A 21,535-nucleotide genomic window follows, 5' to 3' on the forward strand; every position below is an offset into this window, starting at 1 on the left:
CAGAGACATAACTAAAGGTACAGTTTTACTATATAGGGATAAGGTTAATATTAAAGGGTAACTCCACCAATTTTACACATTAAAGTGTGTTTACAGGTCTTGGGGAGTACGTCTGCATATGTGAAAAAGTAGCATAAACCTTTTTATGGCTCCAGAGGAAGCTGCATGCAATCTGGTAAATTGCCCCCAGGGATGTCACTCAGTGGCGATGTTGCATTGTGGGTAATGTAGGCGGCAGGTTTTGAAAAGGAAGAAGAATGCGCAGAAAAAAACATCTGCTTCTGCTGTATCGATTATGATCATTTGTTTTTATACAGTCCATAATGTCATAGTGTTAAAGGAGTGCAATGCTAGACCAGTGGGCTGCTTTTCTAAACCTACTTCCTGTCTTACCCACCATGCAACATAGCCACTGAGTGACACCACCTGAGGCAATTTATCAGATTATATGCAGCAGTCTTTTAATGTGGAGAATTGGTTTAAGATGGGTTAGGGTCTGATCTGAGCTGCTATGGTGGCTCCTGGTGCTCCACCAAGATGCTTTTTGTTTGTCACACATTTGTATATAATCATGTATTGTGCTGCTCTTAATCCTGTGTACTTTGAGATTTTGATCCAAAGGCATTCACTCAGTTTTAACAAATGCTCTTCACTGCACAATGCTGAAAAGACAGCATCAACATTTAAACATCAAGTGGCAAATCACTTCAAATCAAATCCCAGCACTGGGAACACTGCTACAAGTCCTTTAAGAGAGGAATAAAGGCACAAGAACACAGTCCGATAGCAAATGATTGGGGTGGCCTTACATGAAAAAAAGAAAATCCAAACACTCAAATCCCAGAGAGCCAAATCAAGCTGAGGCCGGGGTGGTGGTAGCTAAAGAAACAGAGAGAGAGTGTGTGGGCTGCTCTTTGAAAGCAATCCATCTGCAACTGCAGCAGGTTAGCCAGCAGTTGACTGCAAACTGACCCAGTAGCTTCTCCTAATCTTGACATCTTAGTATGCTAATCTATGTCCAGTTATTTGATTGTTCCGTTAAGCAGCTGAATCTGCTGCTGTAGCGACCACAGAGATCAATAAAGTCACACTCTCTTGTCACACTGTATCGAGAAGCTGTCAAGGGGTATGTTCTGACAACGCTCTGCCGTACTTACTGTGATTACAAAGTCATTTTCCTGATTCAGGTCTTGTGTCTTATTAGACATCAAGTCTTAAAAATTGGACACCCAGTTTACAATGTGTTGTCACTTTTGGATTTCAATTCAACCCACAAGATTTTGTCACGTCACCAGCTCCTGGTGTGCTCCTCTTTGGAGCAGTGTGAGCTGTCCTTATATTGTAATTAAAAGAAAAATGAGAAAAACCTGGAGAATGGAGCCATGGTGCAGACTGCAATCACTTTGTAATGCCATCAATACACTGAAGTTAACCTTGCTCATTTTGCTCTATATTTGTTTAAAGCTAAACTAGGTTATGAAAATACATGACACAATCCTATCTTCCATGAAAATCTTGCCTTCTGCACCTCTGAATGCATTCTGTTGCATTGTACATCAACAATGCAGTCTGTCCTTTCAGACTGACTGTGATGAAGCTCCTCATTTGCACTGTGAAAGGTCACTGTATCTGTGGAAGATAATGAGATCCACACACAATCCACCAACTGCAAGTTATCTTGAAATATTAAGGCAAAAGCCACATTTACCATATCCATTATAATCAATTATTGCCTCTTATGAAGATGTTGAAAACTGTGATGTTTAGGATCGTCACCAGTTGTGTTTAAAAGAACAGGAGGTTCACACAGACAGTGCAAATGACTGTATTTTATGATTGCTGTGGAATATATCACACACCTACAGCATCAATTTTTTAAAAATTTCAAAAGGTTGTGTAAACCATACTGTAGGATTTTCATTCCTCTACAGATCTAATGAAACCTTGATGTGTTTTAAATGATGAGTGATAAGTAATCTTTAGTGATTCAGACCCTTTTGGTGGGCAAATAATTGCAGGAGCATCAAAGACCTTCAACACAGATCACGTTGTCGTGATACTAACTGAAAAGATTCCCCATCATTCCCCGGCTCATTAGAGCAGAGATCAAACTGAAACGTCTTTAGAAGACGTATGAAAAATGCAACACAAACTGTTAGGATTAGAGAGGGTAAGCACCTGTTTTCAAAGTGTAAAGCTCAGAAGTGGCAGCTGTCGGGCATCCAATGGCCGACAGCGAAGTGGCGTTGTTGGTCTTTGATTACAGAGATGGTCAAATAGAAAATATCTAAGTGAACAGTTTTCACAAGTGACCTCTTTGCTGTAAACATTATTATTACCTGCACAGTGACCTGCATTCATGTTTTTTTTCCCATGCTCGGTAATATGGGTGTTAACACCGATACGAGTGGAAATAAATAAATAAGTGGAAGCTGCGGAGATGATTCACTGTTGGGCAGATTTTATTGAGTAGAATTGAGGAGGAGTTACAATCAATGAGCAGGAGTTTGATTAGACCAAATGTCAAAATGAAGCTTCACAGTGAAGCCATTGCTGAGACGAGTATGCCTGGCTGGTTCAATATGACAGTGAAATCAACGCATGTTGAGTGTAAAAGAACACATACATGGGGAGGAAAGGGTTTAATAGTGTTAATCTGCCTGTGACATACTGTGATTTGTACTAAGATTTTGAAAATATCTTCACCTTAAAATTTTCTCCCTACAGTATTGTTATAAAATTATTCATAAATGTATGAATGACCAGGGTATTTATTGCTGCAATTCTGTATAATAATGTTTATCAAAACATGCACTTACAACAGCTCAGAATGCTCAAAAACAGTTGCTGTGGACAAAAGTTTCCTAATACTCTTTTTTGTAGCATATAAATTCTCAGTTGACTCTTTCCCAGAAGTCACAGCATTAAATCATAACAAAATACTTAACTTGGCCAAGAACACAACAATAAATTGAGTCATTTACAGTGAAACATTCATGAAATATTCATGGGTCCATTCCATCCATACATCTTATTTGTATCTTTGTATTTTTTGTCCTGTACATTTTTATTTATTGTGAAATCTATATCTAATATCCCAGATACATACAGTTGATTCAGCCCATTTGTCCAATTGTCAAATATCTATGTTTACATTTCCGCTCATATTTCCCATAAAATACCCCAGCTCTCTGGATCGGTATATCTTTACTTCACCCCATTGTTTGAAAGCTATTATATGCTACACCAGTGTTGATAAACCTCAACCTGATGGGCAACGTGAGCTTTGAGTATTTGACTTCTAGACTTCGTACATTTAACTACAATTCAGCTGAGGCTGATCATAAATCAGTCCTCTATTTATTGAGTCATCAGGAAGCAGATCAGTTGTGCCAGTGCGTTGGTATCATTTCAGAAGTGAGTGCTATACAGCCATCATCTGTAGACACAATACAATTATAAATAAACTGCATTTTATTTTGAATTGCTGTTTGTGGTGGTGGTGGGGGTCACTTGTTGCACATGCATGCAAGAGATCAACTATATAGCACAACATAATTTTACTTAGTATTAATCTCCTGCACTTTTGTTGCTCCTATTTGAGGCAGCAGAGGACATTGACCCAGAGGACGAAAATCAAAGGTTTTCCTGCCAGCAAGAATAAAATAAAAGTGGACCAGGTGTCCACTTCTGAGCAGGGATATGACTCCTACATCTGCTCTTACACAATGTCACACAGGTGTTCTTCCATGAAGACACAATTTACTGTGTCAGGAGGGAGTAGAGCGACTTGCTGATGTTCTGGTTTTCACCCCTAACATTCTGTCAGTATCCTTGGAGGGTGAACTCACCTCCACCACTACTGAAATTGTCGTGGCACACACTGACATAAAAAATGAGGGATCCAAGATAAAAAACAAAAATGAGTAGAGGTGCTGGTACGACCACAACTCTTAAACAAGTCCACTTAATTATGCCCTTGTGCTTTTTATGATACTGGTTGGTTCCTTTTTGATTTCCACTGTGTGGATCACAAGTTTCTACTGTTGTATCTTGGAACTTTTTACAGTTTAGGCAGTGGTACCCACCCAATAAAATCAATCAAAGGCTAACTATGACTAATAATCTAAACACAGGTTAACACCTCAGAGTTGAGAACAGTTCAACCAAAGAGTGAGGTGTTTCTCTTTCTCAGATGTTAGAGCAAGTATTCTGCAAAATTAAATTTAAAGGTTTAAATAAAAATAAAAGTCAGAAATTGTTTTGAATCAACTGGTACCCCTTAGATAGATGGATCCTTGTGGGGTCCTGACCTCAAGGTTGGCAACCAACCGCCTTTTCAATCTTTCAAACTGAACAATTGAATATATATGGGACACTTTTGGACACAGAATCTTAATACGGTGCTTCTTATCTGGGTATTAATGACATCAATTATGAGTGCACTGACATGAATTTCATTTATGCCGGGTGTGGAGCCGGTTTGAGATTCAGCCATCATTGGTGGGTCAGGTTTCCTCTGGATGCCGCTGTTTAAGAGAGTTTTTTATTTCACTGTTAAGATTTAATTCAACATTTCCTGTCCACCCCAGTAACAATACCTGCAAGCTGAAATACATTTGGATAAATAAGGTAAATATACAGCACCTCAACAAGGGAAGGACTGGATCCTCCCATCTGCTAAACCCAGTGGTAGAATTTAGGTTGATAAAACAAATGTTTCACCAAAATTCTGTCTTACTGGAACATTTAGAAAAATAAATTATAAGTGGATCTACAGTGGAATCTGTTAATTTTACAGACACTACTTAGCAGTCATGATATTATATCCCCTCAGCTTGGGGACTTCAAAATCTGAACAACCCTCTCTCCATCAACATTTGTCCAGGAAATTCGAGTCCAGGCCGTCAGCTGCATTCTTTTTTTCTTCAATCAATTTTTAATTTTTTTTTTCCTGCCTGACATGAGTAAGCTGTTGCCATGGTAGTTCAGATGAAGCAGGAATGATAATTGTTCCACCATAGCAGCGTGTGAATTATTAAAACCTAGAGGGCATGAATGAGCTGAATGAGAAATAGAAAAAGAAATGAGACAGAATGAGGACTTATTGTTTTGTGTGCGTTTCATTGGCGGGTTTTTATTAGGTCTTTTTATCTCGAGTCCCACGGCTGCGCAGATGAAACAGATGCTGCCGCAATTTGTGAGTGAAGCTCGGAGACTCCAGCCTGTCCTTAGAGTTTTTAAAGGAATATTCAACAACATTCATGAATAGTGCAACAGACCAAACAAAGACAGCGCAGAGGAAGAAATGTTGGCCGTATGCTATCAGCTTTAAAAAACAAATTGTTTTTCTAGCAAAGATTCATCAGTTTAATGAACAAATTATTTTTATGAACTCGCTGGCGGCTTCTTTTTCAGATGTCATGTTCATCCCCTCACAAAGCCAAAAGAATCAGCTCTTGTACTACGTAGTTAGGCAATAATGTTGCAAAAAACGTTAATTAAAAAAGCAAAGCTGTGCAACCAAAACCAAGACTCAATCCTATTATATCACGAGATAATTATGTACATGAAAGACCACATTCAAACTCACACGTCCCCAGAATATACTGAAGAGTATGTTGACACACAAGCATTCGCTAGCAATGTTGAAATCAAGACCTGTTAAAGTAATGTACAGATGATTCATAGAAAATACACTGTATAAATAGTACCAGGTGCTCACAGATGACAACTGAAATCAATCCATTTATTTTCTGTCCAAATGAAGTATAAAACAGAAATGTTCTGCTAAACCTCAACACAGACATTGACAAATTTCATATAGCCGCTCTGACACACGTAATAAATTAGACAAATCGTATCTATCTCCTTCAAAATAAGAAAGTAACATGTATAAATCATCAAGATATAAAAATATACATAGTGCTCGTCAGTTGGTACCAGACTGAATGATACCAGCTGCTTACCTGTACAGACAGAATAAACAAATCATATCTTATCAAGACTACAAGCTCTCAAAGTAAACCTGGTATCACAACATTGGACCTCCTCTTGAGAAGCCTTGAGAAATTTAGGAGCTTGTAGACAAAACATAAATCAAATTATTGACACATTTTATGGTGTAAATATAATGCTGGAGATGCATAATTCAGATGTCTCAAGACAAAAATACAAGGATTATTACACAAAACGTAAACATCACCACGGTGACTGCGGTTGACTGTGGCAAAGAAGACGTGAATCCAGCATTATTTTACCGTATGTGAGGCACCCGTAGGTCTAGATGTTGCAGTAACATCTCCCAACCAGCAGGGTTCTCTAGCACTGAGACTCAGCATAGCCTTCATCCACAGGAGGCCTCTTTTCTACGTTGTAATACTCCTCTTCATCATCCGTGTCCTGCAAAGACCAGAAAACCAGACAGTCAGATGAAGATACAGACAGACACACACACACACAGACCCAGACACAAACAACTACATTGGAAAAATCAATATTTTATAAACCCTCAAGTCCTGTTGTCAGACATTGGGGGCATGTAAAATTAAAGGTGAAATGGATCTGGCAGACATGTCTCATTAAGTTATTTATGGGTTTGGAGACAGTGTGATATAATGAAACGTTCTGTACTGTACCATCAGACATAGGTCACAGCATGAGGCCCTCTTTACTTTGTCCCCTGGTGGGTGGATGCCATACTCCTCGCTGATGAATGCAGAATATACAGTCAAGATGGTTGGTAATGACAATAATCACACACAATTACCATGGAAAAGCCTGCCGGTAACATTTCGACACTGTATTTACATGCTCTAACCCTACTGTAGGCTCATCAATTTTGATTTTCAAGGTAAATTATTTTTCCTTGTACAACACAGTGTTGCACAACAAAATGATAGTTGTAGGCACTTCATGCTACTCACACATAGAACATATTTACTGATAATTACATTTAGAAGAGAATAGGATGAAATATAAAAAAGAAAAGAAAAAGAAATATACATACACACATATACAACAACATATACCCAGGAAATAATTATTATATAACATTTATTATATTATCATTATTATTATTATTATTATTATTATGTTCAACTTTAGAATTTGCATTGGAGGGATTGTAAACAGCAGCAACAAGACAGTGAAAATAGTACTGCTTTCATCCTACACCACTCTCATATTTGTCTGCATTAAGCTTGAGCCAGTTAGCTAGTATAAGTATTCTGTATAAGGGCAACTCTGCCTTCATGTCACTCTAAAGCTCACCAATTCATATTTTGTTTATGAGTTGTTATATGCATGACTTTTTCTTGACCAGTCTTGACCAGGCTAGGCTAGGCTGAAGGCTGCAGGCTCCAGCTTCATATCTGAATAATGAGGAATCAATTTTCTCATCTAGCTCTTGGCAAAGACAGTGAATAAGCATATTTCCCAAAATGTTTTTGCTAAACTACACTTTAAAAAAATGATTGTTCTGATGCCTGCTGTCAGACGATACTACAGTTTACAGTAAACAAGGTCATCTCATAGTGCGTTTGGAGCTCCAAGACAAAGATGGAGAGAAAACAATAGAGAGTGCAGTTAAAGCTACAGATCAGACAGAGCACATGATGGCAAATGATAAAGAAGCTTGTTTGAATAATCAAAACAAAATAGAAGAGCCTATAATTAACTTGTGCTGCTTCTCATTGTTTCCATGATCCTGTCTATGTAATTTATGGAATCTGTTAAACATGTATTACAAAGTAGCACTGGCTTGTTTAACATTTATATGCCTGCATTACTTCAGCCAAAAGAACAAATACCAGTTCCTGTGTGACTTCAAACCACAGGGAGTAACACTGCAACACTATAAAGCAGCCTGGAGAACAGCTAATTGTAGACTTTAGTGCCGGGCTCTCCACTGATTCACAGCACCAGCACCTTTATACAACTAGCACACCAACTGAAATCAAACGTTTAACTCAAACCTAAATTCATGTTTAACCTTCATCAAATTAGCAGTCCACCACCACATTTTTAACCATCAAATCCTGCAATGGCAATCATCACCCCCCTGAGACCAGCAGTCGCGATTGGTTGAATAAATCTACTCACCCCTCTGTGACCTCTATGGGCGATCTGTAGGCCTTCGATTGGCTGCGTCGTTTCTTGGGACAGAGCATCCGTCCAATCAGAATGAGGGTGATGATAGCAGAGGGGAGGAGGATGAAAGCAAGGAGGACCGCAACATCAGAGAAGCGGATGCTGGGCGCTGGGGAGGATGACGTGAGGTCATTAGACACATATTAACAAGCTGTTTATGACCACACATGATGTATACTGAAATATACTGTACATATATAGCACATACAACACATACAGCAGCTCTACAATCACCATTATCACGTCTTACCAAATTAATAGTAGTGAAAATGTGACAACCAATAAAACAGGATAAAACTAACTCAGAAAAGAATACTTTTTTACTTAAACTTGAGTTATATGAAAATATTGATAACACTCTCATGTCTGGATGGTAAATATATAGCTAGAGCAAGCAGCCTGTTAGCTTAACATACCATAAACAGTGGAAACAGGTGGAAATGGCTCGCCTGTCTAAAGGTGCCTTACAGTACCTCTAAAGCTCATTAATTAACATGCTATATCTTGTTTGTTAAACTGTGCAAAAAATGAGATGTAAAAACGAGCATTCGCCCTGTTATTCATAGCGTTATGTGCCAAACTCTTTGTTGGCTGGGACCAGTACCTTCCTGGAGCGGCCACTGGTCGCCTGCTGCTCTCAGCAAGGAAACAAACAAGATATAGCATGTTAGTTAGTTTGCTTTAGAGATGCTGTTGCATGTAGGCGGCTAGCTGTTTCTTCTTGTTTTTCAGTCTTTTTGCTAAGCTAAGCTGGCCAGCTGCTAGCAGTTATGTTCTTGCAGGTATGTTCTTACCACACAGATGTGAGAGCGATTTCAGACAGTGAGCAGCTGCTATCTGACAACATCTGCATTTTGAATCAGAGTGTAATTTTGGGTGGTAGTACTTTATATAGAGGAAATGATAAGCCATAACACACAATTAAAGTAGCAGGGTTGGCTAACTAGTATTATAAACACTGTTTATTGTCCTAGACCATCTGACTTTGAAGCTGATGCTACTCCAATACCATTTCTCTTCATTGATCTGTCTGTTCCCTGCTGGTAAAGAGCCCAGTCCTACAGGGAACTTAGATACTTGTAAATCAAGTCCTGTATTGTTTCCCTCATTATAGTTTCTGTGGCCACACAATGAGCCGCAGTGACAAGCTGGAAAAGGTCCACCATCATATACTCTACTATAGTTACAAAGAGTCCTACACGCTCACCAGTGCAGCAGCAGGCCTCCCTCTCCTTGTCCCTGCTTAGATTTAGATTTTAATAAGTGCATTTCCCAAAATGTCAAACTATTGCTTTAGAGAACCCCTGTCATCATTTATGTTACATTAGTTTAATGATTTTTAATATCATGCAAGTAGGTTACTTAGATGCGATGAGGTACCCTCCACAACATCCCTGCCTCTAACCACCTACAGTCTGCTGACAGCAGAGGCAGGCTAATATGTATGAGCCAATACGGCTAACAAGACAGGCTTTCACATGAATAATGTTTGGATTAGGCTTCTATCTTTGAAATATGTGGCTGGCAGGGGAAATGTATACTTCCTTCTCCTCAGCCCTTCTCTGTGTATACACAGTGTATAATTAATTGTGAGTAAAACCAAATACAGACGCCTGAGGTGAAATCAGGACAAGCACTTAAGAGGGGTTTAAAATGACACATTTGATAGGATAATTACAATTATGTATGTATAAAAATGCACCTGAATGTGGTCCTAACAGTCTATATTTGACTACTTTTATGTTATACAGTATGCATCGAAGTGTGGACCAAATTAAAGTGGTTGGAGGAAGTCAAAGTGTACATGGCCCCGCTGTGTTATTTTATGTTCACATGCACTATCTTACCCTTTGGCGTGACAGTGAGTACAGTGTGTGAAGTCGGGGACCCATGGACATCAGGAGGGTTTCTGACGGAGCAGATGTAGGTCCCATTATCGTTCAGTGTGGCGTTGATCAGAGAGATGGAGGCGTCCCCACGTGCTGGGCTTCCCTGCCACTGGATGCGACCGGTAAACTGACCGTCAAGCGGAGGGAACGCCCGTGAGGAGAAGTGGAAAAACTGGAGAAATATGAGAGAGGGCAAAAAAAACAATGTGTTGGGTGTGGTGAGACAAGTTGTAAAATTATATCTAATAAGTCTATTGGAACAAAAGCACAAAATGCATGGCCCTAGTGACTAACACAACTTGACAGGTTAGATTCAGGGAGGAAAAAAGAAACAGTGAAGTATTGTGCATTTCTTTTCAAAAGTCTCAGACATGTTCTATAGTCTCACCAGGAGAAAAACACCTACCTATACCAGAACTCATGATCCCTTCTCTTATCTAGAGCATAAAGAATCACCGCTCTGAAATGTAACTTATCATTTTTCTGACTAAGGGAAAAGTATGTGGAGCAACAGGTGGTGGGACAGATGGTGGAGGGACATTTTCTTTTGGCAATATTGTCGACAGCAGAGTGAGGAGGGCTGCCTGTTCAGTTTCAGAAAAAAAAAAATAATCAAGCTCAAGGCAAAGAAATTCATGTGTCTTCATAAGTGTTGCACCGAGAGAAAATCTGAACCACAGGTGCCTCAAATACTGGATTTTTACACTTTTGTTTAACATTTACCACATAAGTTTGTTTTTCGACAAAGTGACAAACTCCATCTCCTCATCACTCCCACATAAAGCTGACCCTGACCTCTCCAAAGCACGACATCCGGATTTTGAGTGTTTTGTGTGTGTGGGTGGAGAAGCATACTACAGGAATATTTTTTCACAGAGTAAACTAAGAGTGTAGAGTTTGTGTTTTAATAAGTTTCATGAGTCACCAGTAACCACAGACTGCGGTGGGAAAAAAACATGCACACAAAAATAGGAAAATGACAAGAGATGTGATAGAATAGTAAGGAGTCAGAAGGGTTGATTCTGAATATATTTGCATTCATCTTTTCTCCATTGGTCTTACTAGATAGATACTCTCTGTATGTCTTACGTTGTCTGACCCCCTCTTCACTTTCTATATTCTATATATTATTTTAATGAAAGCTGAAAAAAACATGTGACAAAGCAAGTAAAAGACAAGGGGGGGAAAAAAATTGATTGATTGAGAGTGGAGCTGACCCAAGGTTCAGTTAGAGCTGAACACTTTATTTAATCCATTTTAACATATATGCAATCTGCCCAACAGATTGTAACACAGACTAGCAGTACAGTGCGAACGAAAATATACAATTCCAGCTGTATTTTTCAATGGAAATAACAATGTAAAGTGTTTCAAACTACACCAAATTAAATGGTTAAAAAGGATAAAACATAACTATATCAGAAAAGAACATTAAATTAAGATAAAGAAATACCATTAGTAAGTAGTCACGTAGCCATTACTCTCCCGGACAACGTCTTGTGCTGAGCTGGTTGATTCGGATAAGGAACATGAAGACATCAAGAGGCTTTTAGATTATTTGATGGATAAGATCAGAGCATGGCCTTCATCTGTACTCTCGAATCACAGCAGAAGGGAGTTATCGATTTCTTCTTAAAACACCACGGATGTTTTTAAATCCAGCCAATTCGTGCAGCTCCTTTCATATTAGACCTAAAGGGCCGTATTTTAAATCGTGCAAGATCAACTACAAGTGCAAAGCGTTGTCTAGAAGTGCACCTTTTGTCTGGTTCATGCGTGTGCAGCTGTACAAAGGGGTAGGTGAATCTAAATAATAGTGTATGGTGATTAATGAATAACTGTGAGTCACATCCCAGGTCTCATTTCTCTGTACCAGCTGTGCCAATCACAGTGACGCATGACAGAAACAGCTCAACAAATGAAGAATTTGCTCTTCAGGAAATCACATTGTTGTCTGGATGGTGCAGCGCGTCACAATGTGAACATAAATCTGCAGCCAGAGGCAGATGGCATGGGGTCTTTTTTTTTAAAACAGTTATTTAGCTGTAATATGGCTGTAAAAGCAAATAATAAAAAGTATTGGTAGGATATGGTAACATCATAATTTGAAATAAGACAACAGTGTTTGCTTCATATTGCAGTTCAAGAAAAAACATGAATAATTTGTTGGAAAGGAGGCTGTAATGAGCTCTGGTAAGTGCGTGTCTCTTGTATGAACAAGTAGAATACTGAATTATAACCAACAGGCCGATGTGTGTGGATGTGTGTGTTGTTATTCTGTGGGAGCCCCCTGTCATCTGCACGGTTTGATGAAGGACAACTCAGTGGACGTCTGGGCGAAAATACCATACAAAAAAAATTTCAAAGGCCAGGAAAATACAGAGCGGCCCACAATGGTCATGGCAGCGACACCAAAATGTGTTTTGGAAAAGGCACACAGCCGCTCTAGTGAGTGGAGGACATCAGTCACATGTCATTGGTCCCTTAATGTTTGGCTAAGTAACTACAGAGTGTTTCATAACAAACCTAAGTCAGCAGAGAAGCTAAGCCTCTCTGTGAGACACTATCCTTATTTTGAAAAAAATATATATTCTAGGTTCTCTTAGCACAGCTTTAAAATTAATTCCTCTGAAATGTGTTCATAATAAACACCATTAAACATTAAAAAACTAGATCAAACACACAGAAGAGTGAATATCTCTGTCCATGCAATGTTCAGTGTTACGCACCCATATCTGTATATGAAAATATGAAGAACAATAAGTAAACTTTCATCTTATTTAGAATGTGTAAAATGTGTGGTTGCATAGTCAGGTCCCCTCAAGGCAAAAGAGTTTGTGCAGGAGCTAAGGTGTTAAAATGTGCATCAGAACAGTCGTAGAACAGTGCAGCCTAAATCAAGATCATGCAAACTGTTTGCCTTGTGTAAAGTGAGTATTTTTACTGCCTAAAGGTTTACACACCAGAAACAATGTAAACATGGATAACTGGCCTTTCAATAGACTGAAGCAAACACAGAATCACCTGAACAATCACTGACACTGATACAGTTTTATGGTTTTGCAACACTGTGTCTATCAGCTAAAATTCCCTGAAAGTCTGACTGTAGGCCTGGCAGATATAAACCCAGCCACCTCCCTGTTATTCGTCACATGGCTGATCATTTCAGGACTTGGCAGGGCTCAGCCTACGTGACAGCAGCTTGAAGTCGCTGACCACATAAGAGTCTGTCTCAGTCTGGAAACAAACATTAGACCCAATGATCCTTTTAAACTCAAAAGAGAAGCTGCAACACGGCCAAGAAAGTTGGATTGTTTCCCCACTGGTCCACCTAATCCATAAATCTATCTGATAATTTAGACAAAAGCTTCCACCGACTTGACAAACGTAAAAACTGAAGTTTTAGATCATCATAATAGATTTATTTTTAGCATTATTCAGCAGAATTCAATTGCCAAATCCTCCAATTACCATCAGCTCCCACTGATATTTGATTGAACATATTGAACTCTCTTCTCCAATCTGCAAAATTAATTCTCATCAGGACTGAGGTAATTATGCAAGCCACTGAAGCACTGCAGCGATTTAGATTGACACTAAAGCTTTGGCTGCAAAATTATATTTTCTGATGGAGCTTTTCACATGCTTATTCATGGTCTTTCCCAGTGTGATATACGGCCGGGGACACGCACGCCAATAAAGCAGCCAAAACTGCTAATGAAATTGGATGGAAAGTAAATGAAGACTTTGAAACAGAAATTAGAAACTTCCAGACTTTGGTTGCATCTATGGGCTAACTGCCACACACTATTCATCTGTGATAAAGAGAACGGATTGGTTGGGCTGGGTCGAAAGAAATACTAGCACTGTTGGGGCTTTCTCTTCGGTAGCAGGTGACACACCTACTGCAATACCTGTGTGGCTTTGTGATGTAATGCCACGCTATCTGCTGACAGACACACACGTGCATATATACACTCCTCTTTATAGTATCAACTACTTTTCTCCCTCCTCCCCCCACACACTTTGAGACCAGACAACGGCATCTTAATGACTAAACCAACAGCACTCCATATCAGCGGAGCCACAAAACATTAGCCTCCACTTAACTCTGAGTGCTCCTATAGGAAATGATGGCATATAGGGTTGCAGCTACCACACTATGGATTCCCATGGTTCAAATGCAATTACATACAACCACACTTGATGGGTATCTTCAAGTACAAATGGAACGGCTTAAATCATGTGGTGGATTCTTAGTGGATTGGTCACTGAAACGGAGCCCAGAGTGTGCGGGGTTAGACGACTGAGTGCAGTTATGGGTTGGGATGGATACATCCGAACGCATTTCGAGCAAGACCATGAAAGCACCACATCCCATTTGAGGTATTACGGTGGCTGACCAGTCAGGGTTTCCTGGGGAGGCCTCTAAAAGACACAAAGGCTGGGCTGGAATGTGAACAGGTAAAGCCTCAAAGCTGATGAATCAAACGTATTAGCACATACACTATCTGCTTTAAAACTGACTTGAGTTTGCTTCAGGGTGCAGGTGCACATGTAGGTTTAGAAATCAAGAGAGGTCAAGCTGGTCAAAACTGCAAATAAAGCTGCCAGATATTCAAACAAGTCATGTTTGAACAATGGAAGCCACTTAGCTGCACAATGCACACAGTCTGTGAGAGGTCTTAAAATGTTATTCAAAATTCAGTGGAAATACCTGAGTGGTACCTGAAAGTTAATACTTAATTGATACTTAAACGCATTGGGGCTGCAAATAAATGATAAGCTCACCCAAAAATGAAAATTCAGTCATCATCTACTCACCCTGATGCTGATGGAGAGTCAGGTTAAGTTTTGTAGTCCACAAAACATCTTTTTAAATCAGTTTTGGATCATGGGGCTTCTGAAGACTCGGATTACACTGGACAAGCTGTATGGAGCCTTTTTATGTTTTATTTCAGTTGTTTTTTTGTTTTAAAAGTCCCCAGTTTAAGAGAATGCTGCAACACTGTTTTGCTGGGAAGCTCCAGAAATGTTTTGTGGACTACAAAACTTCACCAGACTTTCCATCTGCAAAAAAACAAGTTTTTATTTCTGGGTGAACATATCCTTTGAAGCTGTGGATTCTATTTTCATTTCAACAAATCATTTAGTCTACAAAATGTCAAAGTTATTAAGCACTGCCTACATTACTCCATATAACTCCTATCCAAACTCCCTAGAGCAGTGCATTAAATGCAAAGACTATACAAAAGTGACATTTAAAGATAAAGAAAACCAACGCAGGTGTTCATGGGAAGTCCTGTTACAAAGATTTTTGAAAGAAAGTGGAATTTTGTGTTTTGTCCTACAGTTAATTATTATTTTCCTTTGTGGAATCTTGTGCCCCAAGTTATGTTTTACTACTCTCAGGTGTAGGGCAATCAGTACCATGCCCAAACACATTTGACCCTCAGTACAGACCAAACGGGCCAAGTGTGAGTGCGCCCTAAGTTTGGACAAACTGTAAATCATCATTAATTTTTTGTGATCTATTTAAATATCTTTTTAGTATAATTAGATTTGTTTGCTTTATTTTAATGTATATATAAACAAATATGATATGTTTATGTATATACATATGTATAAATGCTGTATATACTGTAGCCTTTATTCAGTTAAAACAGGCATATATTTGCATTTTACACGCGTTGAATTTATCAGCTAATCACTTCAGCTCTTTTTGAGTCAGGAATATATATATTATATATTATATATATATATATATATGTATATATATATATATATTCAGTGCAGCTACAGAAAAACAAGATAGTAAACTAAGAATCCTGTGGAGAAAATAAAAGCAAAGAAATATTATCATTATTGATGGCATTGACCCACTCTCTCATACATGGGCCTATCTAATTTAGACAAACATCTTCAATTGGCAACTTGCACAGCATCAACATTGAGCTGGTGCACTGCTGTGAGTGTTTCAAATCCAAAAACAAGTCAAGAAAAGTGAAAACTGAACTTCATACATACATGCTTCATTTTTACAGCTGCTGCAGCAGTGTCACGGTAATACTGACAAATGTATACTCACTGTCTGTGGTGGCCCTCCACTCTGGGGCCTATAAGACCAGTCCACAGTCATCTTACTGGTGGGCCTACTGGTGGAAGTGAAAGTGCAGGACAATGTGACAGCCTCCCCTTTAGATCCATGGAGCTCTGCTGGAGTATTCACTTTGATGGAGGAGACTGGGGAAGGGGCTGGAGGTGAAATTGTGGAACAAAAGAAGAGAAAAAATATGATGACAGAGTTGCAGAGGACAGGGATGAAAGAGAAACAGGAGCAGAGTTACAGTTTGGGTGTTGAAGAAGAAAGAGAAGAGGGAGTGGAGGGGGAAAGAAAAGAGAAAGGAGGACACATTGTGAGTGACATTTTATTCACTTACTGTGAGAAAATGGTAAACAAAAAACCTAGATAGCATCTACAGACATGCCCACACTGTGGTGGCATGAAAGCAACAGCAAAGCAAATTCCTTCTGGTATACACTGAACTAGAGACATTCTAGTATAAGATTCGCACCAGCCTCTCCTGTTGTATTTCACTTGCTTCACATCTGCCTAACAGAGGCCTTTACCTGCCAGTAAAGCAGTGTTCCTGTGTCTCTAGATGTTTTGCTCATTCTTACAGCGTCTGCAATAAATGACACTTGGGAGCTTTCACAGCCGTAGCCATGAACAAGCGCTGAATACAGACAGCTTCTTTTGAGAGAGAACCTTAAAATATTTAGTGACATTGATTCATTAATAAGCGGCCATTATTAATAAATGGTGGGTTCAGTTGATTTCCATAATGGCTCTACAGAGGTGTAGAAGTCCAGCGTGCCAGTACAGCTGGTTGGTCCACAACCAATGATCAGACAAAGAGATGAAATCCCTCCCCATTTCCTTCACAATCCCTTGTTATGGCAGGATTTATGCCAAACAGAGTGCAAATATTAGATACATCGATATCAGTATCATACATCAGTTATTCAGGCCAACGTTAGATGCTAATGGCAGCATGTTAACATGCTTACAGTGAAAATGCTAAGTATATTGATGTTTAACAGATAATGTGTCTAGCATGCTAACAATTTATCGTTATTGAACCTTCAACATCTGTAACCAATTTCACAGCAATCCACCCAGTAATTGTCAAGATATTTTACTCAAAACCAAAGATGTCAACTTCATGGTGACATCAGAGGTAGGTTCATTTGGATTCATCCTCAGGGACCAATGAGTCCAGTGATGATCTGTGAAAACAAGAAAAACATTGTGCCAATCCATCAAGTGGATCAGCCTATTGACTGGATAAGACTGTGACCTACTGGTGGCGCTACAGGAAAAGTCACCAAACTCAAATCAAATTCAAATCTATCCTCTCATGACATTTAACATCCGTGGCAAAATATTGTAGCAATCCATCCGACAATTGTCGAGATATTTCAGTCTGGATCAAAGTGGTTGGTTGACTGACTGGCATTGCCATCCATCAAGACAAACCACGAGCTAAAAACAAAAGGTATCATAATGTTTCACTGTCCCCCTGGTTCAGCTTGAAGACTTTATGGAGAACTGGCTGCATTTGCATGTCAGCAGCTCATTCGTGACATTTATACAAACTTGCTTTTTTGGGACATAAATTAAACATTCCTCTATTTCAAAGCAAAATGATACAACTCAAACAGCCTTCAGCTCAAATATCCAAGTATATCCAATCTTAGACTGACACCACTGGTTCCATCTGAGACCACAAGAAGATGTGATCAGGACAAAGTTTATCTTACACTAAAGACTGGAAGAGATATCATCCGATCAGCCTGAGTCATCTACCAAGACCCTGGGGTGAGCGAGTCGACAACATGAACAAAGCTATCTCTTCATAAAAGTGAAAATCAGGCAGAAGAGCCTTGAAAGCTGAACTGCTCTTGAACTTGAAGACATGGTAATAACTGGTGGTGGGATAGGAAAGTTGGCAGCTCATTAGTGGCCACGTTGACACCTAGTTCCTACAAGATGTCTGGACATATAATCCGGAAAAACTAAAAGTCAGAGGAAAGACAATATCACACTGCGATAGCTCTGGTGTTCTGATGTGACCCTGACTGGAAGAACTGGCTACATTTGTTTACCATGGTAGAAAGACCTCTGGGCACAATTATAATACAAAATACAAGTGTTATCACAAAATATAATGATACAAATCTGCTCCAACATTTTCATGTTGCTTGTGTTCTGACTAAACCAGTAACACACAGTAGCCATTCCTGTATGCAACTCCCGTTTTTATGCCTTCAATAACAGGTGAGGTGCTCTTACAGGGAGGCAAACACATGCCCACAGTTTGCAGCCATGTTTGTAATGTACCTGGCAAAATGTCAGTGCTCTTAACTCACTGCATACCAGTTGTCAGAATCACTCAGTGCCTGGCTTTTTGCACTGGCCTGTCACTGTTATGGGCTGTTCCTGCACCCTCAGACGCAGCAGCCAGATTTCTGGAAGCTATTTCGACTCAAGCACGCAAAATTCCATCATTAATCGGCAGACATACTTTCAGTGTGTCTGACGTGGAGTTTGCTAACTTTATGATAATGTTTACCTTATTCTTGTGGCCAGTGGTGGAATGTTTACAACTCAAAATGAATTAGGGATATTGTGATATGGGTGCATATGTGCATGGATATGCTATGAACGTCAAATCAAATGTGTCACATTATTATCAAGACATTCACAAAACACAAAATCAAAATTCAGTGAGTTAAATACTAAAATATCCCAAACTAATTTTGAGTAGCTTAACTAAGTTGGCTACATTTGCTCAAGTACTGTATTTCAGTACTAATCTGTTGTACTTTACACTAATCTTTATACTTATACTCCACTACATCTCAGAGGCAAATGAGCTTTTTTTCTTCACTACATTTGTCTTGACAGCTTTAGTTACATTTCGGATGAATCTTTCATATCTCTCCTGTCAAGTGGAAACCATGTGTCATTCAAAATCCTGAACATGAATGCCTCTGTCAAAATGAAGGATTAACGTGAACTCCCTATACACACACATGTTGCTAATTGATACTTGCATACTTCTACTCAGGTGAGGTTTTTAAATGCAGGACTTTAACTTGTAGCAGAGTATTTTGCGTGGCAGTAGTACTTCTACTTCTATAAAAGGACCTGCATACGTCTTCTTCCACTGCTCATGGTAAGTCTACACTGAATGCGTCCACCTGAAATACACACGACGTCATGTTAGCAAGTCCTTCTCAAGTCAATCAGCTACAAATAAAACATGACCAGTAGTATCATGGCGGTTAAGAGTGTTTACAGAGCTGGGAAACTTTTTTTTCCCACTCGGCCCGTCTTGAGTTAGGAAAGTGAGTTAACATGACAGACAATTCAAAGTGCATTTTCAACATTTTTCGACGTTATTACCGAAAAAGTGCACCCAGCGGTACCAGCCCGCCGGAGCAAACACGAAGCTCGACACAGACACAGGGAGCTCCGGCCTGTTTACTCACCGAGAAAGCTGAACAAATACAGCAGCAGGACGACGTTCAGAGCGGTAGTCTCGCGGCGCGGTCGACGCATTTTAACGTGTGAAAACGGGTTCACTGGCATGACGACGAAAAAAAAAAGTCAGAGTCGCGTCAAAGTTCAGTAAAATTCCGTCCATAGTCTATTTTGCCATGACTCAGTGTCTCCGTTGCGACAGCAGACTGCGGGGCTGACTGGCGGTCCTACCTGACAAACAGGTGTATCAGGAAGTGGAGCTGCGGGAGCGCTGGGACTCAAATAACATCACCTTAAAAAGTTTGAATAAAGTGAAATACTCCAACCAAAGATTAAAAACAACAACAACAAAAAAATTATTGGAACTATATAATACAACTATGATGTTAATAGTGACTGAAAAGTGTGTTTATAATTCAACCGTACATGTGAGGTTTACTCTAACTACTTAAATATCCCACTACTATACAGTTTAAAGATTTTAAAATAATACAAATACAAAAAAGTCTTTTTTTTTTTTTTAAGTGACTGGACCATAAGCTAAAAATATGGCTACCTATTTGTCAAAGAGGATCACACCCAAACCACATGTCATGACTAATGAGGAGTAGGCTATTTATTGAATATGTTAAAAGGAGCTGGGTGGGGAATGTACAACGCCTAGGTTGAGTTTTACAGGTAATTTTAACAGGTAATTCTAGCTCAATAAGTGTTATTGAAACACCCTGACATTTTCAGGGGTTTTATACTTTGTAGTATGATAATAATATTAATAATAGGACTAGTTCTTTTCACAATGAAGTAACGAAATGAATTCAGTTATGATATTTTGCTGAAAATAGTATTAGTGACTTAATTTGTTTGACAGTTTAACTTTCAGATCACGATGTTGACCACACAAGTGTGACACTCTTGTCCAAACATGTCTCTAAAACTGGCATGGTCTTTGGCGCCAAAGTAAAAGCATATTAAAATACAATACATTCTCTTTGCACGCATCCATCCACTCACATGACCCTTCTGTGTGTGGCCTGAGGGCCAGTCCCGGCCTTATCTCCCCAGCCAGCTTCTGTATAAAAACCATAGATGCTCTAGTGGGACTCCCCCCTGCTATTTCTAGGCATGTTACTCCACTATCCCTGTCCCCGATCTCTTGTCTTACTGTTGTAATTATCTCTAATGGGAGAAGGTATTTGTTTTTCTTGCCTTTTTTCTAGCTCGGTTTCACTCTGGTGTAATGCTTTATCTCTCCTCTCCATGTTTATACAGAGTCTTTTTGAAGTTTATTTATGCCTTATTCGGGTTGGATAGTCAGTCCCATCATTACATCCATCTGGTCCACCAGGAGCGTTTCCTCCATTCTGACAACAGAGATCCTGTAGTCATGTTTCATAACCTCATTTCATTTCATGACACATCAGAGGATATCAAATGAGAGCAGCATCCTCTATTACTCGGGGCCTTTGTCCCTCAAATGCACCGTGTATGTATCGGCTGTGTGCCGTGATCTGATTCAGTGTTTGACAGAATTACAACCCTTATAGATGGATATTTTATTTAGAGTTGAATACATAACAGCATGGCGCTTTTAGGAAAAAAAAATTAAGCAAATAATCCACTGTGTAAACTAAAAAAGGCTGATTGCATAGCAAAAACTAATCTGATGCAGAGTTAATGAGTTTGGGGGAAATGCTTATTCCTCATGTTAAACACTGCACCCTAACTTGATTAAAATGAAAAAGGAGCCGTGCCTAGAGGCTGTCTAACATGGGACTCTGAAAAGTAGGGTTGTCATACAATGAATAGAAATTAGTCTACGTGATTCACTGTAGAACTAGGGTCTAATTAACTATAGACCATGTCAAGATGGTAGAGACAGTGAGACTCAGGTATAAAAAAGATGACATTTGGATAAAATGATGCCTCTGGAAGTAGTGTTTTATAA

General features: G+C 39.3%; 1 protein-coding gene across 1 annotated transcript; it reads right to left on the reverse strand.

The window, feature by feature from the left end:
- Positions 1 to 5,728: 5,728 nt before the first annotated feature.
- Positions 5,729 to 19,798, reverse strand: mpzl3 (myelin protein zero-like 3). The gene is made up of 6 exons (XM_073490129.1): positions 19,599 to 19,798; positions 16,129 to 16,295; positions 9,999 to 10,212; positions 8,104 to 8,260; positions 6,639 to 6,708; positions 5,729 to 6,402 (listed from the first exon to the last, which is right to left on the reverse strand). Exons 1-6 carry the CDS (start codon positions 19,696 to 19,698, stop codon positions 6,322 to 6,324), a joined length of 789 nt encoding a protein of 262 aa, XP_073346230.1. The 5' UTR covers positions 19,699 to 19,798; the 3' UTR covers positions 5,729 to 6,321.
- Between the last annotated feature and the right edge of the window lie 1,737 nt (positions 19,799 to 21,535).

This window comes from Pagrus major, chromosome 2 (genome assembly GCF_040436345.1).
Source record: "Pagrus major chromosome 2, Pma_NU_1.0".
In the NCBI taxonomy this organism is placed as follows: domain Eukaryota; kingdom Metazoa; phylum Chordata; class Actinopteri; order Spariformes; family Sparidae; genus Pagrus; species Pagrus major.

What these genes read in the sequence shown, in the direction of transcription:
- mpzl3 (XM_073490129.1), bottom strand. Translation starts at nt 19,698, where the DNA reads ATGCCAGTGAACCCGTTTTCACACGTTAAAATGCGTCGACCGCGCCGC. An exon ending in GTGGAGGGCCACCACAGACA is followed by an intron (nt 10,213 to 16,128) that starts GTGAGTATACAT and finishes ATATTTCTCCAG; the next exon opens with TTTTTCCACTTCTCCTCACG. An exon ending in GCTGTGACCTATGTCTGATG is followed by an intron (nt 6,403 to 6,638) that starts GTACAGTACAGA and finishes TGGTCTTTGCAG; the next exon opens with GACACGGATGATGAAGAGGA.